This window comes from Pseudopipra pipra, chromosome 13 (genome assembly GCF_036250125.1).
Source record: "Pseudopipra pipra isolate bDixPip1 chromosome 13, bDixPip1.hap1, whole genome shotgun sequence".
Taxonomy (NCBI): Eukaryota; Metazoa; Chordata; class Aves; order Passeriformes; family Pipridae; genus Pseudopipra; species Pseudopipra pipra.
Window position 1 is genome coordinate 3,040,970 of NC_087561.1, and position 24,421 is coordinate 3,065,390.

General features: G+C 57.6%; 1 protein-coding gene across 12 annotated transcripts in view; it reads right to left on the minus strand.

Annotated features, from left to right (window-relative positions):
* Nucleotides 1-24,421, minus strand: part of DLG3 (discs large MAGUK scaffold protein 3) — a 77,471-nt gene that overhangs the window by 9,475 nt on the left and 43,575 nt on the right. For 5 of the 12 annotated variants that reach the window (XM_064669696.1, XM_064669693.1, XM_064669699.1 and 2 more), the window contains 12 exons: nt 20,813-20,863; nt 17,637-17,761; nt 16,997-17,166; nt 16,495-16,631; nt 16,034-16,178; nt 15,741-15,900; nt 12,672-12,828; nt 12,210-12,312; nt 6,744-6,858; nt 2,983-3,159; nt 2,222-2,297; nt 1,523-1,622 (listed from right to left, as the gene is read on the minus strand). In XM_064669696.1, coding sequence (XP_064525766.1) covers nt 1,523-1,622; nt 2,222-2,297; nt 2,983-3,159; nt 6,744-6,858; nt 12,210-12,312; nt 12,672-12,828; nt 15,741-15,900; nt 16,034-16,178; nt 16,495-16,631; nt 16,997-17,166; nt 17,637-17,761; nt 20,813-20,863 — 1,516 coding nt within the window. Of the gene's footprint in view, nt 1-1,522; nt 1,623-2,221; nt 2,298-2,982; nt 3,160-6,743; nt 6,859-7,347; nt 7,486-11,902; nt 11,922-12,209; nt 12,313-12,671; nt 12,829-15,740; nt 15,901-16,033; nt 16,179-16,494; nt 16,632-16,996; nt 17,167-17,636; nt 17,762-20,812; nt 20,864-24,421 lie in introns of those variants that run through there. The other 7 variants (XM_064669697.1, XM_064669694.1, XM_064669700.1 and 4 more) reach the window with 3 other exon arrangements.

A 24,421-nucleotide genomic window follows, 5' to 3' on the forward strand; every position in this document is an offset into this window, starting at 1 on the left:
ACTGCCAACGTCTTGCCTTGTGCAGCTGGACCCCCCACTGAGCTCACCCTCTGCCACAGAGCCCCCAAGGGCCACTCTGGATCTGGGAAGGGCAGGACAGCCCCGGCAGCATCTGCTGGCACCGAGCAGTTGCAGCCCTGATCTGCTGGCACAGAACAGGGGGGCCAAAGTGTTTCTCCTTGCAGAGCACAGTGGCAGGGCACAGTGGCTCTGTGCTCCCCTGGCACAGCCTGGCCACTCTGGGGCCAGGCACAGCAAGCCAGTCCTAGAACATGTGCAAGGGGACATGCTTTTCCCCACCTGCATGTGTCAGCTGCCCCCACACCCCAGTGCTTGCACGGGCTTGCAGGGGGCCCCCCTGCAAGTTGGGATGGACAGTGGCAGAGCACAAGGAGGGAGCTGGATGTGGCTCTGTGACACAAGCTGAAAGAATGTGGCCTACCTCATCCCTGTGCTGTATGTCACCTCACTGCAGGGCTGGCCAAAAGCAGGGCCCCAGCGAGCCCCCAGCTTCGGCATGGAGCTGACTGGAGCCCAGCCACGTGGAGGCACTACTAGAGATACCCAGACACACAGACATAACCTTCAGTGCAGGCCAGAGGCTTGTGCTGGCTGCTAAGATCACTGGAAGCTGGCACTAGCCTGGCATGGACACCATGCCAGAGGGATGCAGGCAGCACCCAGAGCAGCCCAGCAACAACTCCTGGCTCTGTATGACACCCAAGGCAGCCCCAGAGGGGAGGGGATGTGCTTGCTGTGCTGGTACTGGGGCAGAGACACTGCTCTGCCTTCTCCAGAGGTGTGACGGCTTGCTGAAGGACTGGATGGAGTTTACCATCTAGGAGGAGGGGCTGGGTTTGGTGAGCAGCTCCAGTGCTGCCCACATCAGGGCTTGGGGCAACAAGCTGAATGACCTGCCTTTGCTAAGAGTCCCAGGGTGCTGCCAGACAAGAGCTGGGGACCCCCCAACATCTGCAACCAGCTACCAAAGGTGTGCCTCAGTCACAGGTGGGCAGTTCCTCCACCAGCGGGGTCACGGCTCCCCTGTGCACACAGGGAAGGGCTCTCCAGTGGGAATACAGAGCTGCAAGTCACTTCTAGGGGAGATGGAGCTGGAACCTTCCTAGGCCCTCAGCCCTGACAGGAACAGGAGAAGCTCTGCAGGAGGTAGCCAGCCCCTCGCTCGGAGGGAAGCAGCCCTTGGCAGGCGGAGGGAGGGAGCAGAGCCCGCAGCAAAGGGTGGAGAGCAGGGGGAGGCAGAGCAGGGAGTCAGGTGGGTGTAAAGTCGGATGAAAAGATGAAGACATTGAACATGAGAGAAAGGAAAGGAGTGCCAGCCTGCAGCTGTTGCTGTTGTTTCAAGCTCCGGTCTCTCTCTAGCTGCTGGCACGACTGTGGAGCACAGTCCTGAAATCCAGGCAGATGCTGGGACCTCTGGCTGTGGAAATGTGCTGAATCTCTCCCCTCAGGGCAGGGCACCTGAGGGTTGCAGGCTTGCCCTCTCTGGCCAGCGGCTACTTACGTTCCTGTCCGCTGCTCTCCTGGGCCAGGTTCTCTTTGCTCTTGTAAAATGGAAACTTTCGAGAGAGGCGAAAACTCTTTTTACGTTTCGTTTTGATCGACTGAAGAACGTGGAGATGGAAGGGAGGACAGAAAAAACAATGGTGTTTAACGCATGTGGGGAAAATTAAAATGAAGAGACAATGAGGAGCTGTGTCAGGGCAGTTACCCTCAAATGAAATCATGGAGATTACATGAGAACTGTAATGCAGGAAAAAAATTAAGCATGGAGAAAAACATGTGGAAGGGATGCTGGGAAGCTGACGGGGCGATCAGCAGCTCTGCAGGGGTAGCCAGGCCGTTCTCCCTTCCTTGTCGGCATGTTAAGCACTGCTCATAAGGCATGAGGGCAGCTACCTTCATGAGCTGTTTGCAGGCAGCTCCTGGACACAGGCTCTGCTACCCCACCACTCCAACCAGGACTCCTTCCCCAATACTTCTGCACCATCCTGCACTCTTCTGCTCAATTCCTACACAGACATTGGGAGTTTGTGCCAAGCAGATGTGGGCCTGGGGCAGGTCCAGTGACATTGCTCTTTGCTTTGGGATTGTTCCAGCTGCCCCACTGGGAGCTCTGGCTGCTGGGACTCATCCTGCCCTCACTAGTTACCAGTTACCTCACAGCTCCAGGTGCCCCGCTGAGCCCCAGATCGGCACTTACCCTGTTGGACTCAATCATGCCAGTCCTGGCGTGGAACTTCACTGTTTTCAATCGTGCTCTCTCCTTCTTTTCCACCCTGATCAGAAGTTAAAGGGGAGAAAGAGCTGCTAGTCCCATGCATGTGCCCTCCATGCTGCCCATATGGCTCCTCAAGCAGCTCCAGGCACCCTCAGGTGGTGGCCCCCTCGGCAAAGGGCAGCTCCTTTCCAGGGAAGGACAGATGTGGAACTGCCTGCCCAGAGTCTGGCCCAGGCCAGCGGCTGCAGGAGCAGGACAGGGGAGAAGCAACCAGCCTTCCCAGGGGGATGGAGGACAGACGTGAGGCTGGCTGTGCAGACCTGAAGGCAAGGGCAGCCAGCTCCTCTGCTCTCTGTGACTTCCCACCTCATGGGACCTGGCTGGCAGAGCTGGGCAGATTGACTGAGGACACAGGGAGCAGCCCACAGTCACTGCTCTGACTCTGCTCTCACTTGGAACCCCAGGCTGGCTAACACCAACTCTCCATCCCCGCAGGGACCACAGAGGGGGCTAAACACTTCCCTCCTCACCTGGAATCTCACCCAGCTTTGGAAAACACCTCTCTAGGGAGACCCGCACAAAGCCCCAGCTTGCAACCGAGGTGCCCTGCACGCTGCACAGCCACGGAGGGCAGTGCACTGCAGACCCCAGCCTGAGCAGAGCCCTCGGGGCTGCAGGGCTCACAGAGGTTGGGGGGCTCCAGGAGGCATCATGTGTGACAGCTCCTGCTGACAGACACTCACCTCTTCTTGCTGGGGATGACCCCGATCTGCTCGCTCTCGCCGTGGGGTGTGACGAGCCTGGCTTGCCACCACTCGTCATCGGAGGCGTTGATGACGTGCAGGATGTCCCCGTAGGAGAAGCTGAGCCCCTGGCTGGGCAGGCAACTGTCCCGGGTCCGGTCATAGTCAAACAGGGCTCTGTGGGGGAGCGGAGAGGAGCGATGCCTTCTCTGGGCACAGCGAGGCAGCAGCACTGCCAACCTCCTGGGGCACTGCCACCTTCACACCTCAGAGGATTTAAACCAAAACTCCATCCACCAAGGTGAGCAGTGCTGCCAGCCACCAGCACACCCCTCCACTGGCAGGCTCAGCACACCTCCCTGAAGTGTGCAGTGCAAGAACAACAGTGCTGGGCCAAAACAGCTCGCTCCTGACCTCAGCTGCAGGAGGCACACGAACCACAGATGCACTGCAGGCGCCTGTGGTTAGAGAGCAGGTGAGGCTCACAGCAGCAGCCTGCAGGAGGGCTGCTCCCCACTGTCCCTCCGTGGCTGCGGTGTCAAGGAGCAGGATGGGGAACATCAGACCCCACTGCTGGTGGTTGCACAGGCAGAAACTACCAGACCACGATGGCTTTGAGCACACATTTTATGTTAGTCCAGAGCCTGTGAATTAGGAATGCATCTGAGGGTATATATATCTGCTTCCACAGCTGATTCTCTTCAGTCTCCTAAATACCTCCCCTGAGAATAGTTTATTTAGTTTAAAATTATCTTCAATATTAAACTAACCAGCTATAGAAAGGATTTTTTTTTCACTAGAAGAGCACTACTCTTCCTGCACACACTGCTCGCACACATACCCATAAGCTGCTCTCAGTGGCTTCATGTGCAACTCATTTTACTATGTCAGATCTCAAACCACGTCTGCTTTGACACATCAACTGTGCAACAAACCAAACCAAGGGAAGAGTCACTAAAAATTGCCACTGCTGGCAGCACAACCCCTGTGTTTGCTTCTGGACACTGGCCCTGCTCGCCCCCTCAGCCCACCATGAGCCCAGGCACTGCAAACACTGGCTCACTGCTGGTTTAATCCTGGCACTAACAAGCCTTCCTCAAGCAGGAGAGTCATCCTCTGCTCTGCTCATTACCATAAATCTACTGAGGAGACTGAAAGGGATCTAAAAGCACACAGTAAATGGAAGGGTTGAGGGACCACGTGGCACATCCCCATGGAGCAGCAGAGCTGAGATGGCACTTCTGCCATGGGAGTGCTGGGCTATGAAACCTTTTGGGTCACTTGGGACTGGGTCTCAAATGGGGATGAGAAGAGGGGCTGCCTTGTGGCTTGGGGAGGGCTCTTTGGGACAAGCCCCAGTGTGTCCTATGCATCCAGATACATTCAGCCACTGGGTCAGTTCACCTTTCCCAGCTTGCTCAGGGCTGGGGCAGGTCTCGTACTTCGTCCCTCAGCACACTGGAGCCAGCAGCAAAGCACCAACGGGTGCTTTGGCTGGAGGTAAATAAGCCTTGCAGGCAGCTCCTGGCCAAAAGATAAGGCTGCATGCGGCTGGCAGGCTGCTGTGAGGCCTGTGCCGCTGGCCAAGGCCCCAGGGAACTGGTCAGGCCGGTTCCCAAACCCAGGGAAGCCCTGCCCACTCGTGCACCCTGCCCTGCAGAGCAGCACTGGGCCCGCGGCTCCTCCCGCAGCAGCCACCGACATCCCAGGACAGGCACAGCAGGACCTGTGCAAGGGCTGGACACCTGCAAAGCCGGCACACGAGGCATTTGCCTCCCCAAGGCATGATGCTCCTGCAGACCAGCCCCTGGCTGTGCTGGCACCCAGGACCCACCATGTCTGGGTGCTCCCCAGGGCGCAGGGGCCAGACGGCAGCACGATCTGCTCTGCCCCCAGGCCAGCTCACAGCACAAACAGCCAGGAGAGCAGATGGTTTGGCTGGAGGGGAGGGAAGCAGTGCCAAGGACTCCCATGGCTTCCTCCTGGAAGGAGGAAGGCACAATGCCTGCCTGACCTCCATCCCTACCCGGCACGGCCCCAGTGCTGGCAGACTTTGCCCCGCAGCAGTGCAGGCAGGTGACAGGCAGAATGTGAACCTGCCTTGTCCCTGCCCATGCTGCACGGCTGCAGCTCCAGCAGCCCTGCATCGGCTCCAGCAGGCACTCGGGTGCCCAGCTCCAGCCTGTTCACAGCACTCAGGATGCAGTGCAGCTGCATGGGGCTGACTCAAGCAGTTGGGTAGCAAGTCCTGTAATTGATGTCCTGTCCACAGCACAGCAGCTCAGCTGGTTTCGGGTAAACTGTGCTTGAAACTACCCCGCCCAGAAGGGCTGGGGCAGCCTGGGCGCCCAGCAGTTCTTGCAAGCACATTTGCAGGGTGTGTGTCGACCAGAGCTGGAGCATGTTGTGAAGGGCCACACTGGGGGAAAGCTCTCCCCTGGGATAACCTCTCAGCAAGGCACTGCCCTGCTCTACTGGGCATGTGTGAGGGGACACAGTGCTGTGGAGGCCTCCAAAGCCACACAGAGAGATGCACCAAGAGATAAGAGATGCTATGAGCAGCATGGAAGCAACAGAGAGCTCTCTGGTTCACAGGAATACTCCGATACATACAGCACCTTTCCAAGCAGGGAACAGGCTCAACTCAAGCTGGACTGGCCTAAACCTCCTCCCACATGAGGGTGTCCACAGGACAGCAGGGAAATAAGGGCAGGACTAGCAAGATGATGTTTATTCAACATAGTGCCCACTTGTCACACACCCCCAGGAAGCCTGGGGATACTAAATCAAGCAAGCTGCCTGCACAGACTTGTGGGAAGGTGTGAATTGCAGGAACCCAGAGCTGCAGCTCTCCCCTCCTGCCAGGCCAGGCTTGCATCATGTCCACCATGCCTGAAGACCCCTCCACAGAGCAGCTGTGCAGTGGGAGATGCAGGCTGAGGCTCATGCAGCCTCAGCCCTTGCCATCCTTCTCACAGGGAAGAAGCATGCCCTGCTCCTGCCAGGCCCACCTGCAACAGGCTGTGCAGGGTGAGGATTTACAGGATTATTTTAATTACCAAGTTAAAATTACTCATTAGCTGTCACCCCACTGGCACTGTGGCAGGCATGAGGTGCCAGGAGGCAGGCAACAAGCAGGGGCTGTCCTGGCTGCACAGGACTCACAGCAGGTATTGCTGCATGGCTGTTTAACCCTTGCCTGCCCCATGCCTGGCTCCAGACCAAAAGTGCAGCGAGGGCTCAGAGCAATAATCCTCCTAAGAGCTCATCTCCCATCCAGCCAGATCCTGCCACAGGAATGGCAGAAGGAGACATGGAGAAGCCTGTCTCCCTGTTAGGGAGTGGTTTGAGCAGAGCACCCTGAAAGCTGCCATGAGCTGCCTGGGGCAGAAGCAAGGCTGGGTGCCCATTACTTCCTGGCTCTCCAGTGGTCCTCAGCAGGTTGGCATGGCCAGCAGCCACCCTGGGCTCTGTAGAGACACCACTGCTTTCCAAAATGGAGCAGCCCTTGGAAGAGACATTCAAGTGCAGAGCACCTAGCCTTGGCAACCCAGTGCAAAAGCACCGCTCTCCCTGCTGCACCCTCCGGATTTCGTGGTGCTTCTACAGCACTCGCTCCCCTGGCCTCTGAAACACTGTTCTCAGAGGTGCTGCACAGCCCAGGCTGAGCCAACCCTCCCTGCACCCCATCCTGTAGGGATATACCATCCCATCTGCCTCCCACTGCTGGGAGCAAGGGAATGGAGGGTGCTGAGCCTTACCTGACATAGAGGGATCTCTTCTCACTTGTCCGGAGCGAGCCAGAGCCGGAGCTCATGCTGCTGTTCATCATCTGCTCCCTCAGGTCGTGGATCTTGGACTCGAAGCGGCTGTACTCTGTGGGGAAAGGGCTGGTCAGTGCAGGCAGAGCTGCCCCCACCCGAGTGCCAAGAGAGGCCTGCCCATGAGGCATCTTGCCCATGAGCCTGTCTGTCCCTGCACACGAGGGAGGGCAAAGCTTAAGAGGTTACAGCACTCTGCAGGCATCCAAGCGGGGCATCTGGAACAGGCAGGGTACCAGCTGCTCCCAACCCATCCCAGACAGGCAGCTCAGGCAAGGGCTGCCAGACCTCCACGCTCCATGAGGGAACGGCTCGGCAGGGCTCAGCAAGCTGATGACCTACAGAGCAGTTCAAAACATGCAGAGAGAGTGAGAACCCCTCCAGGAGACCATCACCCACCAGCTGGAGCAGCAAAGCACGACCGCAGAAACTGGGGGGGTCCCCACCTACTGCTCTTTTGGCAGCAGAGTCCCTCTCCCCAGCAGGCAGGGGAGGCAAAACACAGCCCCTGCCCTTGGAAGGGGAGCAGGGAAGAGGAATTCACCTTTTGCTCCTACATCCCCACGGCAGAGACTTGCAGGAAGAGCTGGGGGACCCTCCAGAAGCTGCTGGCACCTCCCTGCCAGGAGGCTGGGCAGGAGCAGCCGCCACCCCAGCACCCGCCCCGCGCCAGCCCGACCTTCAGCCGGGTGTAAAGGTCGGGCAGACACACAGAGGGTGGAGGCACCGGCCTCCCTACCCAGGGCCAGCCCAGGAAAATTTGCCAGGTGAAAAACACCAGGCAAGTTGCTGGCAATGCCACAGCTCACACCATCAGATGTCCCCTCATACCCTTGGTTTTGTCCCCTGGGCATAACCTGCAGTTATAGGTGAGAGAGGACTAGCCTTATCTCTGCTGTAAGACTTGCCTAGAAAGCCTCAAAGACCACAACCCAGCAGTTTAGAGGTGGTTTGGGTTTTAATTTTGTGGAGGGGAACGCAGCAGCTCAGCTGTGGAGGCAAGTGCTCGCTGCAGAGCAGAGCCTCAACCGAGCTGCATCACACGGGGGGAGCAGCAACACTGCTAAGAAATGCTCCACGGGCTGTGTTTGGGAACCAGCCCCTCTCCCGTGGACTCTTGGTGCAGACAAATGTAGGGTTGGGTTTATGGGATGATGCAGCTGCAGTTTGGCATTTCCTGACTCTCCAATCGGACACACCTGGGCATCCCTGTCCTGCACCCAGTTGCCAAAGATGCGTTTTTACTTAAAGACTGGAAAAAAAAAAAAGAAAGGCAAGACACACAAAAACTGCCACTTGGCACACAGAAACTCCCCATGAAGCCCCTTCATCTGCTATGCAACATCCAAAGGTGCTGCAACACCAGGCAGGGACAGCTTCTTAATGTGGAGATCACCAGACCCTCAGCTGTCCCACACCAAAGGGCACCCACCGCCCCACCTGCCTTCCTGCCAGCAGAGGAAAACACAGAAGAAACAAGGCATGGGCAAGGCTTATTTGATAAGAAAATTGAATTCTGACACCAAAGCAGCATCAGGGTTTTATGGAGCTCCCAGCAGAGGGAAGTGAGCTTCATCCCACTCCACACCTCTCGCCCTGCACAGCTCACTCTGTCCCAGGATGCTCAAAAGCTCCTATATCCCAGAAGAGCATCCATCAGGAGTGGGTACGGCTGCTTCATAAAGCCTCTTTGGTACAGAAAGGCTATTTCCCCCAGAAAGCACCACTACAACCCCTGCCCCCAGCTGAGTCATCCCAAATCCTGCTGGGGGCACAGATTTTCTGCAGACCCCACATGTAAGGGACCACTGCTCCCACTGCACAGTCTCACATCCCTCCTGTGACACTCTTTTCCATGGGAAGCCTGGTGTGGAAGATGAAGGATTAGGCAGAAAACACAGGGCAAATGGAGGCACCAGCATCAGAGTGGGGGTGTCAGGAGGGCAGCCTTGGGGTGTAATTGCCCTGCCAGCTACTGCCTATGCACCCCCTGCATGCAGCCTAAGGGCAGAGCTCTCAAACACCCCCACCTTGGCTGGGGCATTACATGGAAAGGGACTTTCAAAATTTTGCTGGAGTAACCATGCTCCTTGGGTGGGAAAAGCCCATCGGCATGACACGAAGCACAAACCAGGCTGGTTGTGGCAAACTGAAGAAGGACACAGGGGCTGCTCTGGCTTTATCCTCTGCTAAGTGAATACAGTCCTGCCCTAGGAAGGGTCTCCCCACGGAGACACCAACCCACACTTACCCCGACTGTGGGAGGGCACAGAATGGAGGAGCAGCAGCCCCAAAGCAAACCCACCACCTCCCTCCCAGAGCACAGGAGGCAAGGTTACCCCAGGATAGGGCATAGGATGCTCCCAGCTGCCACCAGCACCCTCTTCATGGCATGCTAGAACAGTCTCTGAGACAACTACCAGGAGAACACCCCCAGCCAGCACTGCTCCTGCCTTTGCTCCCCAGCTTTGAGCCACTTCGCCTCTGCACGCTGGAAGATCTTCTGTGCAGCTGAAACCCTCCCAGGAAGCTTGCCCATGGCTCAGCAGGAAGGCAAGCCATGGCTGATCCCCACGGGATTGAGTGTTCAACAGGTTCAGGACATGCTTATCAAAACTGAAAAGTATGTAACGGGGACCCGGCACCTCCTGCCGTGAGTGCCATCGAGGAGGAGGACGCCGTGCTGGGATGTTTGCTCTCCTCACTCAGCAGCTCGATAAAAACACCACTCTACCCTCCCACTGCTCTGCTCTTCCCAGGCTGTGGGTGCCCCTGGAGCTGGGACTGATTCTGCCCCATGGGGTGAGCTCGGTGCTGGGAGCAGAACACAACTCTGCACCCCCGAGTGCAGACTGCAGACCTTTATCAGGGATCACCCGCCTGCCCCAAGGACCCCCAGAACCAGCATACGTGTGTGACACACCTGCAAATGTGCCCAGCACAGCCAACAAAGCAGAGGGGCTGCAGCTGATTTCTGGGCACCAGGAGACAGCACAAAGGAGAAGGTGCTGGTAGAGAGGGGAGCTGCTTTGGAAAGAAACGCCTGAGCGTGCAGAAAGCCCTGCATACACACATGCCCTGCTCTCTCTAGTATCCAAACCCTCTTACCCAGGCCTGGGCAGGCTCTGCTGGGCAATCAGCAGAGTCCAGAGATGCTCATCCACAGGCTTCAGCCCAGCCACCTGCAAAAATTACCCACAGCTTCAGTCTGGCATTTTAGTGCTGGGTTAAAGTACAGACACCTCCCTCCACAGGCCCAGGCGAGCAGAAGGCAGCACAGCCCTTCTGGGAAAAGCTTGGAAGCTTTCAGAAGTCATTGCACAGCCCTGGCACTTCCCTTTGAACAGCCAGCTCACAGAAACGCCATCACGTGAGTTTTAGTATTTCCAGGTGAGGAATATCAAGGCTTTGTTTCAGGAAGAGGAATTGCCAAACCCAAGTGCTGGCAATAGCAGCAGGCAAAGGTCAGCAGAAGTGCTCAGAGGGAAGGGACCTCACAAAAACTCAGAACCATCACTCCTCCTCCTCGATGGCATGCAGCAGGGGTCAAAGGCACCGCACCAGGTGCACAGAAGAAAGGCAGGACAGCAGCTCCTCCTTCTAGCTTTCCTTGGTTTGGTCTTTGCTTCTTTTCCCTACTAGTGCCTGGCAGGACACCACAAGGAGGGCCCCTTGCCCCCTGACACCTGCACAAGGTCAGACACAGAGCACATGTGCTCTCACCCAGCAGCCTAAGAGAAGCTCTACCCATGCTCAGGTATAGGAGACTGGTGCCATCCTCTGCCCCTGCTAACAGGGAGAAACGTCTCAAATCTCCTTTCCACCAGCATCTCCTCCTTTGGACATCCTACAATCCAGCCCTCCTGCTCTCCCCACAGCTGTGATGAACACGGAAAAGGCAAACATTTGGGACCACACGTCCCCTTGAGGAGGCTCAGCCTCACGCACACCCAGGAGACCTTTCTCCATGGCTCCCAGGCCTTCAAGCCTCTGGAGCATCGAGAGCAACTTCAAAATACAACAGCCTGCATTCCACAGCACCAATGCTGCCTTCTGGGATGGCTCCAGCCTGGGTGCCGGGTGCTGCTGCCCACACATGCCAGGAGCCATCCCAGACCCAGAAAGCCACCAGCTACACAGCATTGACATTTCCTCCTCGGTCTAAAGGGGTTTGAAAACATTTCGTCCTGTTTGACATTTAAAAACCACTCTTGGTTGGTGTCTTTGCCAAATCTCAAGTGGCAAAGGGAGCCAGAAATACAAGAACATTAAGTGCTTCCTGGAAAGAAAGAAAGAAAGAAGGAAAGAAAAAAAAAGAGCCAAAACAAACAAACCCCACACCCACAGCACAGCCCTGAGCAGCACTAATGACTCCACGCCCCAGTGGCCTCTGCCACGGGACAGAGGAGGAACAGCAGGGACAGGGATCAGCAGGACGTTGCCCAGCGATGCCTCTGAGGAGGCACAAGACAAAGGGGTGGCACGCTGGCCTCCTTGGAGAGGACCAGAACCGATGGCGGAGGAAGCCAGTGAGGCTCAGGAGAGACGCCTTTTCCAAGGGACGGGAATGGTGCATCCCGGCACATGCACGGTGCCGGTCGGGACACGGCACAGCCCCGGGAGCATCCCCTGGCCCCTCGCTGGCTGGGGGAGGATCCTCCCAGCGCTCCCCCTCCCAGCCAACGGGCCACTCTCCAGCGCTGCCGTCCAGGGAGGGTTCGGGCAGGCAGCTGCCAGCTCCTCCCTTCCCGCTGCCCCCGCTGCCCCCCGCGGGACCACCCGCCCCGCGCCGCCGCTGGAACCAGAGCCCGGCGCTCACCGCAGGCTCGCAGGTGCGATGCTCGGAGGTGGGGGTGAACCCCGACCCAGCCCCGCCCGCACGGCGGGTCGCCCCCAGCACGAGGGACCCCCAGGGCACCCCCCCGGCCGCGGTGTGCCCCAGCCAGGCCCGCGGGACCCCACGGCGCCGGGCCTCGCGGCGACGCCCTCGGGCACGCAGAGCTCTCCCTCCTCCCCCGCAGAGAAGCCCGTCCCGCCGAGCCCGGTGGCGGCGGCGGTGCCGGGGGGCGGCCCGGCCCGGGTGCCGCGGGGGCGCTCACCTGCCGGCGGGGGGCGGCGGCCACGGCCCCGCTCCCGCCCGGCCCTCACACAAAGCCGCGCAGGCACGGCCGGCGGGACGCCGCGGCCACGCCCCCTCCCGCCGCGCCGGCCAATGGGCGCCCGCCCCGCCCTCGGGCCCCGCCCCGCGCCAATAGGCGCCTCGCCCCCCGGCCCCCGCCCCGGCCCCCCGGCCCGCGCGCCAGAGACCGCCACGCCCCCTGATCTGCATGCCCCGCCCCCTCATCGGGACACCCCGCCCGCCCCGCCCCGCTCCGGTCTCGGTTCCCGGTTTCCCCGTGGCGGTACCTTCGGGCCGGTACTGCGCGATGATGGTCACCGTCTGCCCCGCCCGCTTCAGCGCCGCCGCCGCCTGCTCGTGGGTGGCGTTGCGGAGGTTCACGCCGTTCACCTGCGGGGAACAGAGCGGCTCCGCTGGACGGGACCGGACCGGCGGGGTGTGCCCTGTGTCTCGCTGCCCCGCTCCTGTACCGATAGCCATGGTACCCACACTCTCAGTGCCTCATCACCCTGCTCACCCTGCCACCGTGCCCCACTACTGGCACTTCCAGTACCGGCATCTCTATACCGACATCCCCGTACCTGCCCCCGGCCCTCCCGCCATCGCGGCTGCCCCCCCCCGCAGCCATGTCCACACCCGCACTGGGGGTGCATCCCATCGAGCTGCGTCTTGCTGGGGTGGCAGGAGACAGGTGTCCTCCCGGGGCTGGGGGAGGCCATGGAGGGGGAGTTGGTGCCCCACCTACTCACCGAGAGGATGCGATCTCCCCTCCGCAGCTCCCCGCTGAGGTCAGCAGGGCCTCCAGCCAGGATGAAGGACACAAAGATCCCCTCACCGTCTTCCCCTCCAACAATGTTGAAGCCCAGGCCAGTGGAGCCTTTGTGCAGGATGATTTTCCGCGGCTCCCTGAAAGGACAGATAAGGGACAGGGAGACATCAGAGTGAGAAGCAGCAAAGCTGGTGACAGGCTTGTCTGTGTCTGGGCTTCCCAGCACATGGGTGGGGCTGGAGTCTTCTTCAGCCCCTCTGGCCAGGCTGAAGCATCACTGCCATCACTTGGGCAGATGGGGAAAGGTTTTGGTGCTTTAATGGATGCAGGTGTCAGGATTTACCTCCAGGAACATGTGCCAGCACCCCAGGAAAAGTCTCCCACCATCCTTCCCTGTGGGGGAGTCCTGATGGGCTGAATTATCACCTAGCTCCAGGCAATCATCTCATAAGGAGCAAGAGGAGCAGGAAATGGATAGACAGAAGTGCAGGATGCCTTGTGAGGTCTTGATGAGCTCCTGCCCTGCCCAGACCCTGGAGTGAGCACAGCTCAACTCTCCCAACTCCCCCAGCTGCTCCTCTCTGTCCCTGTGCTTCCCACTAGGCACAGCATTCCGGTCCCCTGTCTCTGGTCACACTTGCTCCTGTGGCCTCGCTGCTGCCTGGAGGGGGACAGAGCTGGCTGTCCCCTGTAGGACATGGATGATGAGGCATTGATAGTGAACACTGAGGCGTGGCAGGCTCTGCTGGTAGCACTGCCGGGAAGCATGAGGGGCAGGAACGTTCAGAATGCTCTGTGCTATGACTGCCCAGCAATGCCTGTCTCTGCCTCCCAACAGCTGCTGGGCCAGTGGCTTCCCCACCCATACACAGGGTTTTTTCTGGAAGTGCTGAAAGGACAAAGCCTTTGCTCTACTAGTCCCTGCAGGCTTAACTCCTTCCTGCCCCTGCAGGCATTGGCAGCACAGGGTCAGTTGGAAGGGGTCAGGGAGGGCTGCAGCTATCAATCCCTCTGCAGCAAAGCTGTCCCTAGGGCTAGAGTTCTTCCAGGGCAAGAACTAGGTCAGATTTCTGGGTCTGCAAACCCTGCTTCCAACCAGGAGATGAACCTGCTCTGCCCTTTGGGTTTTGCTGCTGCCCAAGCAATGTGCTGGAACCACCATCCAAATTCAGTCTGAGGGGAAGCACGTCCAGCACCCAGGAGGACTACTAGACACTTTGATGGAAGGTAGAGAGATACAGGAATGAACAGAGGAAATGAAGCCTCAGACAGGTACCTCATAGCCAACAGACCCTCAGTGATGAAGGTGTCCTGCGGGGTCAGTGATGCACAAGAGGCTTTCAGCACTGTCCAGGGGTGGATGAGGAAGGTGCTGAACCCACTACAGGTTGTGAATCTATTGGGGAGCAGGGGGCTGTGGCTGGGCACGGTGGCCCAGTGGTGCCAGCCCATCTGCAGAGTGGCCCTCCACAAGGCAGCACCATCCTCTAGTGGCCACCGGCACGTGCTGCACCGGGGCCACTGCCGAGCCACCACTGTGCCATTGCCACTGCCAAGCCACAGGGAGCCACCACTGTGCCACTGCCAAACCATCACTGTGCCATTGTCACTGCCAAGCCACTGCTGAGCCACTGCATAGACATCACTGTGCCATTGCCACTGGCTGTGTCCAGCCTAAGCTGGGCTGTTCTTCCCACTCTCTAACCTACAAATAAGAATGCTGGCACATGTAAGAAGGGACATCCTGATGGGATCAGTGTCCCTGGTGTGTTTTCCGAGTGCTGGGACTCAGTGCTTCTGTAGTGCAATGTAATGGCAGAAAGCACTGCTACTGCCTGTGGCATCATCCCCTCGTGCCCTGACAGTACAGGAGTTGCTACACCTGGTGAGGATGCAGCACCAGAAACAGACTGTAGAACTGGCATCATTGGTGCCAAGACCATATGGGAGAGATGGTGTGTGGACTGTGTGTGGAAGCCAGTGCTGCACAGGTCATGGCATGCAAAGGCACCCAGCCGTGGCTGAGCACCAAGAAAAGAGAAATCCCTGTGACAAAGATGAGTGCAGCCACTCTCCAGGAGGACAGCAGACCTGGCAGCAGACAGAAAGTCATGGTCTCCCATGCCAGCATCCACCACTGACGTGCAGAATGGGAGAATCCCAGCCGAAGCTATCTTCCACTGTGAACACAACCCCAAAACCAGCCTGAGACCTTGTTCCAGATGCAGAGCCAGCCCTAAGACTAACTTGAGTGTTGGTCCTTAGAATACAGCCTAAGCCTACAGTCCTGGCCCTGGGGATACCAAATCCAGAGCAGGCTCAACACTGGCCCCGAGGCTGTGGCAAGCAGAGCGAAAGCTGTAAGCCTGGGCAAGCAGAGCAGGACCTGCCAGATCTCGCTCTCTCATTCTCAGCTTGAGGCTTTGAAGAAATTTTATACCACATTTAGGCTCAGAGCAATAATGTCTTTGTGCTCCTCTTTATTTCCTGGTTTCTGGAAACAAACCTGCATAAATGATTCTAGTGGGGCAAAGGGGGCTGTGGCAGAGCTGGGCAGGGGGCCGGCAAGCCCAGGGCTGGCAGCTGTTGAAATGGTACCTGTGTGCAGGTGGTTTGGGATGTCAGTCTCAAGGAGTGTGGGAGGAGGAACCCCACTTGTTTGCAAGGCTATGCTCCCCCCAGCCCTTCATCACCAACACAGCTCCACTTAGGGACATCCTGGGAGTCTGTGGCACTGCTGGCAGAGGACACCTTGTATTCCAGATATTGTAAAACAAGCAGGAGAACTAAGCAGAAATGCAGATGGGTAAAGCTTGTGAAAGAGCAGGAGGGGGAATGGAGAGGGAGTGGATGCAGCGAGCCAGGGATTGACACAGCAGGTGGGTGAGCACAGAGCACATTATGGGGGCCTAAAGCTTTGCACCATGCACCTACAGGCTTTTGGCTGAGGCTCTGCACTGGCAGTGGGGATGAGGTCAAGCCACCACAGAGGGAAAGAGAGGAAAGGAGAAGTATCAGGGCTTAGGGGATGCTCATGCCTAGTACTCACCTGGTGAAGTCATCGTCTCCAATCATGTGCCGAGGAATAGGCGAGTATCGGGACGGAGTCACCTGGGTTGGGACGGGATAGGCAGGCTTGCTCTCAACGCTGCCCAGGTAGCCCAGACTGGAGTTATGGCTTATGTGGTTGTCAGCCAAGGCTGAGAAGGCTGCAGGGGAGGAGAAGGTCATCAGGAGCAGAAATCCACGCGTAACAAGGACATGCAGACCAGCCCAGCATTTCTTGCCCCCCAGCACACTCCATGTCCCCCAGCCCCCGTGCCCAGCCCAGTGCGTACGTACTGCTGGCGTAGTCGGGGGGCGCGTACATGTCGTTGAGGTGGATGTTGCCGGGCTTGGCCACTTTCAGGTACACCATGTCAGAGGTGTTCTTCAGGGCAGCCACTGCCTCCTCGTGCCGCACGTCCTGCAGGTTTGTGTTATTCACCTGCCGGAGGGAAAGGGCTGGGTGAGATGGATGAGTGGGAGGGCAGGGACCAATGCAGTCCTGCGGGAGGGGAGCAGTTTTCCACAGGGTAGGTGCTGCAGTATCTCCAAAGACAGGGTCCCATCTCCTTGGGTTTGGCCCCCCTGCCTGCAGCCAGTATTGCTCCTGCCCCTCCCACAGCACCATCCCAGCAGGGACCCAAAGGAAGGGGCATGAGGCTGCTGACAGGAGGGGTGTTGGAGCTCAGGATCAGCACTGCAGCATGGTGGAGCCTGCCCAGCTTCACCTCACGGCTGACTGTGGCCACGGGGCTTACCGCAAGCAGCCGGTCCCCGATCTGCAGGCGCCCATCCTTTTGGGCAGCACCTCCCTCGATGATCTTGGTGATGTAGATGCTGTTGTCGCCAGGGATGTGCTGGTTCCCAATGCCCCCTGCAATGCTGAACCCCAGGCCTGAGGAGGAGTGAGAAGGCAGGTGAGGGACACACAGATGGACAGAATCTCAGGCTGGCACACGGCCCCTCTGCCTCGCTGGACTTCTCACCCTGTCCCAAACTCAGCAGGCAATGGGCCACCCTGCAGCTGCCTGGAGCCAGCCCAGCCACCACTCACTGCACTCTGGGTCTTTCCCATACCCTGTGCCCCACAGCATCCCACACTGCTGGGCCACCCCGCAGCATCCTGCACTGCAGCAGTGCCACCTTGCATCCCACATGCCCCACGATGCTGCCCTGCATCTCCTGGCATCTCACACCGAGGGGTCAGCCCATACCCTCCTGGGAGGTACCCCAGTCAAGCAAGCAGAGTGAGGGGCTCACCTTTGGGGCCCTTCATCAGGTTAACCTCCATGATGGTCTCTGGCGGGGGCTGCCGGCGCCGCACCACGAGCCGCACCACGGGGCCCGCTTCCTTCAGGGCCTCCACAGCTTTGCTGTGCACAACCTCGGAGACGTCCACGTCGTTCACCCGCAGCACGCAGTCGTTCACCCTGGGGGCACAGCGTGGCCCTGAGCTCTCCTGGGGAACCACCAGCCTGTGCCACCCTCCTCTGGTTACATCTGCCACCCTCCTCCAGATACACAAAGGAAAGCTGCTCAAGCTGGCCAGATCCTACCCTGCTGGGGTGAGAGCATGGTCCCTCCCAAAGCAGGAGGCAGTGGGGCTGGTCCTCATGGTGCCACCCTGGTGGAGGTGGGATATGAGAGGAAAGACTGGATCCTGCCCTGGGCTGTGGCTGGAAGGATGGGAGCAGGAACCTCGGACAGGGAGGTGAGGAGGGGTGGCTACAGACAGGAGGCTGGTGGCCAGCACTGAGGGGCATCCCTGTACTGAGAGGATCTAGCTGTGGGGAAGAGACATGGGGGGGCCAGGGCCCATGGCAGGGAAGGGGACTAGAGGGTCTGGGCTGAGATCCTGGGTGACACCCTGATGGAGCTGCTCCCCCAGCCCTGTACTCACCCTAGACGGCCATCCATGGCTGCCGCTCCCCCGGGGATGATCTTGGTGATGAAGATACCCGGGTCATCCGGAACATGGGGGTTGTCGATTCCTCCCGCTATGCTGAAGCCGAGCCCGGAGTTACCCTGAGGGAAATCAAATGCCGCGTCTTTCCCCCATGGGCAACCACTCGCTGCCGGCCCTCCCGGAATGGTTCCCCTCAGCTGCGGGACTGTTTGGGGCGCGGGAGCCCCGAGAGCATCCGTCCCACCCCAGGGTGGCTGGCCCAGGGGGCAGAGGGATGCGCGGCTGGAGGAGAGGCCAGCGTTCATCAGCCAAGTGCTCGGCGCAGCGTGGAGCGCTGAACAGATGGAGTGGGAGAGTGGGAGCCGGCGAGGACCTCCCTCACCACCGCGTCTCCACGGAGAGACTCTGAGGCAGGCAGGGAGCTGGGGGAAGAGGAGGTGGTCCTTGGCGGAGAAAACCTCCCCTCACTGGCTGCTCCCCAGGAGGAGATACCGATGCCGCAGCCACACGGACCAGCGGGGATTGTGCCAGTCACCAGCATCCCACCCCTGCCTCCCTACACCCCTGGGATGTAGCCCTGGCACAGAGCCAAGCTGGGGGACCAGTGATGCTAGTGCCAAAATTTGCAGGATTGGGTGGAGGTGGCTATCAGGATGGAGTGGGGTCTCCAGTTACGCCTCCTCTTCCTCACACACATGCTTGGAGCATCACTTGAGCTTCTCCTGCTGAAGTATGCCTGGGGGGAATGCAGAGGCCACAGCTCATCTCCAGCCCATTCCCGCAACATCTCAGGACTGAGTGGCTGTGGCCCTTTGCCGCCTCTCCCACTTGCAGGATCCTCATTAGTGACACACTCACAGGCGTTGCTTCCAGATCCATGCTTGATGCAAGTGGACAATTCCTGCTTTTTTTGCTCTGCCTTGAAAATCAGATGGCTCCTAGTCTTGTTTTCTCATGCAGAAGAGCTAACACTTAGTCACATACTATCATGCCTGCTTCTCATACACAAGTGGGCTCAGGCCAAGCATTCCCCTGGCTGCCCACAGCCTCAGTGCTTGGTGTTAGATGATGGGGTGCTCTGCCCTTCCAGGGGGGCTGTGGCCAGGAGGGCCACACTGGAGCTCAGGCTCCCTGGGATCACTTAGCACCAACAGCCAGCTGGAGCTTGCACTTCTCCCCAGCAATCTGGTCCCAGCATCAGCTCCTGCAGTAATGCAGAAGTCTCTGCTCTCACAATTTGACACTCATGACACGGCACGAGGAGCCACCAATGCCTCTCACTGTGCAATGCTCCTGGATACTTTCCCGCCAGCTGGAATTTGGCTGGCATGTGACAAGGAGGCACTCAACAGCAAAGGGCCTGGGGCTGCTCTCTTTTCTCCAAGATAGATTCTGGTTACCCTGTGTGCAACTCAAAAAAGCTCCTGATTGTCACAGAGACCCAGCCTGGGCACAGCAAGGCAAGTGAGACTGCAAAATGATCTCATTTGTTGTGCCTGTCCTTTGTTAGCTACAACACCTGGAAATCATCTGGGAGGTGTTCATTTTTATTTTGATAAACCTCAAAATGCAGTTCAAGGGATTTCTTAGCTGGCATCAGGGTTCATGCAGACACAGGGGTAGTTCCTGCAGAGGACACATGTATGGTGGGTAACCCCAAAGCCACGTCCCTGTGCAGACGGTGTTTCCTCAATTATTGCCCCCAAAATGCTGCTGCATTTACCCTTGTATTTACAACAAAGACAAGGATTAATAACAGTCACAGACCAGCAATTTTGGGGTACACTGAGGTCAACTCTGGAAGCCAAACTTCCTAGCAAGGGGACAGCCTCACCTGCAGGCACCAGGGTGCTTCTCCTGCATTAAGAAAGGGTTGTTGGATCCCACTGGGGACAAGCTGAAGGGAAAGGACCTGAGTATGGTCCATGCTGACCCTGGCTGCTAATCACTGAAATTTTCTCATGCTGTTGGAGAGGGAATTGCTGCCCGGGGCTTTAAAACGAGGGCATCAATAAGTGTGGGGCATCAATGGGGGCCTCTCTGTGTGGTCCTGCCAGCTCTCCCCATGTTCCCTCAGCCCCGAGGACATAGATGCTCTGAAGAATCCCTGAAAACGAGGCTTTTGCCTCTACCTTGGGCCCGGAGCAAGAATTGCTTAGCCCAAAAAGGAAGGATCCCCTGGGCTGGTTTCGTCAGGCATGCCGGGGAAGCGGTGGGTGAGGCGGCAGCCCCAGATAACCTTCCGTCCACCCACCTCCGTGATGCAGAGCCAAGGGAAGGAGGGAGATGACTAAAGGCAGAGAGGAACAGAATAATGAGCGATGCGTCTCCCCCTGCAATGCTGGCCACGTGGCGAGGCTGGCACGGCTCTGAGGAGGAGGCAAGGTGTGCCGTGGAGCGCCGTGGGCAGCCTCCCACCTCAGCCATCCCGTCAGCAGGGCTGTGCCTGTCTCTTGGAGTAAACCTTGGGCCTGCTTTTCCCACTCCCTCTCCATCCCTCCATCCCACTCACTTCCTGGGCACCAAGGGAAAGCCCTCCCTGCCCTCTGTGGTGTTGGCTTACCCCTGGATAAACCCCATATGTGGGGGTGCTGAGTTTAGCAGCGGATGCCATCACCTCTGTGTTGCCAACAAAGAAAAGGCTTCAGCAGAAACTTCTCCCATTGTGGCTTGTTTTACTATAAAACCTGTTCTTGCAGCTTAGCATCCCAAGGCTGTGTACCCCAGAGCAGTGGGCAGTCTGGTGGTGGAGTGGCATCCATCCCCTGTGCCCAGCTGTGGGGTGCACCTACCTGAGTGCCAGCACAAGCAGAGCTCCCTGCACCTCCGTTTTCTGGCAAAGGCAATGACAAAGAGCCTCCTCCACTGCACTGATGGTTTGTGTGGGTGGGGGTGTGAGAGAGGGAGGCAAGGGAGAAGCCCTCCTCCCTGCCTTCTGGAGGGGTCTGCAGGGGGAGAGGGGAGCAGCAAGCCCACCTCTCCCCGTGCTGCAGGGCCAGGCAGGCAAAGCAAGTGCGACACCTGCAAAAACCTCCAGAGAGAGCAGGGAGCAGCGACCAACCCCTCCCCATCAGCTGGTGCAGGGATGCCTGGGGGGCTGGCTGTGCTGGTGGGTGGGTGAGTGGGAAGAGGCAGCAAAGACTGCTGGCGGGTGAGTAAAGAGTACTTACCCTTTCCAAGACGATCTCCTCATATTTGAACATCCCATCACTGCCATTCATCTGGAGAGAGGGAGACAGCGTGTTACGACTATGTGCTGGTCCTTGGGGAATTCATTTTTCCCCTCTGACAGCTGAATATGAAGAATCCAACCAAAAAGCTGCACCATCACTGCTGAAAAAACCTTAAATGCAACTGCTTGAGCCTGCCCTGGAATTAAACCATGTGCTGCTTTTCTTCCTGGGTATGAGCCAAAGCCCACTGACTTTAATGCACTTCAGTGCAAAGCCTTTATTCTCCCAGCTCATTTCTTCAGCCGTGAAAAGGAACTCAACTGAAGGCACAAAAGGAAATAACACCTTTGTTACGCAGCATATAATTAACCTCAGGAATTCACTGCTGGAGGAAAGGAAGAGAGGGGGTCGGTCCATTTAAAAGAAAAAAATGTCTGTACATAATAACATAATAAACACCTTTAGCAGCTTATATTTTTAAAATCTTTTAGTAGCATGATTGTATTAACGGAAAATTCAGAATAATTCATTCTATGAAATTAGTTGGGTGCAAAGGAAACAAGGTGTGAGAGTGGGGCACAGCGAGAGGTGAAAACATCGTGCTGCCCTTATATACAAAAATGGTGTAGCCTGTCTCAGTGCTGTACACCATACTGATCCCCACACTTAAAGGTCTCCCATACTCAGAGTGTTAAAGCAGAGCTCTCAGAAACATAATGGATACAAACAAAAGGGATGCAACTGTAGGCTCTAAAATGGTAAATGTACAGTCAAAAAAAATCCATTTTTCTCATAACCAGCCATACACAGGAAAACAAGGCAGCAGGTTCACTCCACGTCATCACGATCAGACCATAAACAGCTGCTAATGTCCAAAATTTAACAAGATTTGCAAAGCAATTGGCTATTGGAGCATCCAGAGCTGTTACACTCGACAGCAACAGTTTTCATAGAATATCCTGAGTTGGAAGGGAACCATAAGGGTCATCAAATCCAATTCCTGGCCCTGCACAGAACAGCCCCAAGAATCCCTCCATGGGCCTGAGAGTGTTGTCCAAACGCTTCTTGAGCTCTGGCAGCCTTGGGACCATGACCACTGCCCTGGGGAGCCTGTTCAGTGCCCGATCACCATCTGGGGGAAGAACCTTTTCCTGAGATTCAACCTAAACCTCCTCTGACACAGCCTCAGGCTTGGGTCCTGTCACTGGTCAGCAGAGAGCAGAGATTGGTGCTGGCCCTCGTCTTCCCCTCGTGAGGAAGCCACAGGTCCCGATGAGGTCTGTCCTTAGTCTCCTCCTCTGGCTGAACAAGCCAGGTGACCTCATCCTTTCCTCATGTGGCTTCCCCTATAGACCCTTCACCACCTTTGTAGCGCTCCTCTGGACGCCCTCTAATAGCTTTATATCCTTCTTACATTGTGGTGCCCAAAACTGCCCCCAGCACTCGAGGTGAGGCCACCCCAGTGCAGAACAGAGCGGGACAATCCCCTACCTCACCAGGCCGGTGATGCTGGGCCTGAAGCACCCCAGGACATGGTGCTTTTTGGCTACCAGGGCACGCTGTTGATTCATAGTTTTTTTGGAGGGGACCAAACTCACTCTCATAATTTGAGTCACTCTGGAAAACAGGTGACAGGGCACAGTCAGTTCTGATCGACCAAGCAGAGGTGATGGGACTACAGACTCAGCAGGCAGGAGTTTTTCTAGCTGGCAATAATCAGGGGTCCAGGTGGAGGAGCAGTTCTGCAGGCCAGGATCTGGGATGGGGCTGTGCCACCTGTGACACACTCACCCTCATCCCCTGTCCTGGGAAGCCAAAGAAATCCCACACCCTGTTGTGGGTACTGCGCTTCAAGGATAAGGCTGGGGAGAGTCCAGAGCAGAGAGATGGGATGGAGGCTCCAGGGAACACAGGTTGAGAGGGTTGTCCCTTCTTGGATGTGCTCTGTGCTTGGTGCCTCTCAGCCATGGGAAGATTTCAGGGCAGAGTTCAGAGCTGGGACATTCAGATGCCCCAACAGCAGAATGTTCAGATCCTCCCAGCACATTGGGAAAGGCTTTGGTCCTCTTAAAGAAGGATCTCGAGGCAGAAAAGCACCGGAAGTGATGGGATTAAACCAGAGCAGGATCTCTGACAGCCTCAGAGGGACAGGGACACATGGCCAGTGCCACCTTCTGCCACAGCGCTGCCCTGGGCTGTGCTCCTGAGGGCAGAGGGGCATCGCTTCCCTTGCCACAGGTTCCCCCTCCTGCATGAGTTGCCTTTCCCTCCTCTCATCCTGCCGTCCTGACTAATCCTAAGTGCAGCCGGCTCACTGGCCCGTGCCGCCCTCACAGCCTCTCTCAGCGCAGCCCTCGGGCTCAGCTCATCCCTGCAGTTGGTATCCCGGTGCGTGGGGCGCGGCGTCGCCTCTCTCCAGCTTTCCAGCGACTCAGATTCCTGGCACCCTTTGCTACTACACACATTGTCCTCTCTGCTTTGGCATTCAGCACAGTTGCCACACAGCCAGCCATATGCACACCCACGGCCTCGGAGGAACAGTGTACACATCCCTACAGGATGGGGATCTGCAGAAAACTCTGACAATCTGTGAGTCGTGGCGAGAGCCAGCAGCGCGCGAGCTGGCAGGTGCCCGGGGTGCACAGACACCCCAGCACTCAACCCCGTCAGGCACCCCGCTGCCAGGCAGGGGGGCCGGGGGCATCCCCAGTCCCCAAACCTCAGGGCTGCCAATGCTGAGCAGTGGTTTGCACTGCTCCCTGACAGCCAGCAGTGTCGGCGCTCGCTCAAAGTGGTGTCTGCTGGGAGCAGCCTGCTCTGGCCAGGCACGCTGGGGTCAGCCAGGCCTGACCGCAAAGTTTCAGCTCTGATTGTGTTTCCAAAATCCACGCAACGAAATGCCAGTTAATTGTATAAGGAAGCCAAATGAAGAACTTAATATATACCACGTAACCAAGGGAACGAGCCAACAAAGCAAACGTTCCAGTGTCGGAAAATCAAATACCAGTCACTCGCTGACGGCAAAAACCTCCCCATGACACCCATTGGAGCTGCCATGGCCTGGCTCTGCCACAGGCTGTTCCTCCTGTCTTTTGCCAGTGCCCTGTGCTCCTCCCCAGCTCCTGTTTGGGGCTGACTCAGTGCTATGGGTTTGGTGGGAAGATGCCTGTCTCCATCACCCATAGGCAGGGAGAGCACACTCCACCCTGCTCTCCTCTCCTCTCCTCATGTAGCACCTGCAGAGCTGACAGGGGTGTCAGGGGCTGGACAGGTAATCAGCTGTTCCCTGCCTATTCTGATCCTAAGAATCACCTGATTCCTCATGGAAAAGAGTAATGGTATTTTTTTCCAAGCCCTTCCCATGCAACAAGCCCACCTGAGGGCTCAGGAAGAGGCACCTTTGCTGGCCTTCACTTCCCCATCATGTTTTGAGCAGCAGGGAAATAGTTACTGATGACGGCATTTAGATCATCAACAGAAGGCTGCAGAGTTAACACTCATTTGATAAACAGAAGAGCACACACCTTCCAGAGCTACTGCAAGCTGTCTGCAGGCTCCGCCGGCCAACACCGCAACAGCGCACGCGGAACACGCTCTGCAATTTGC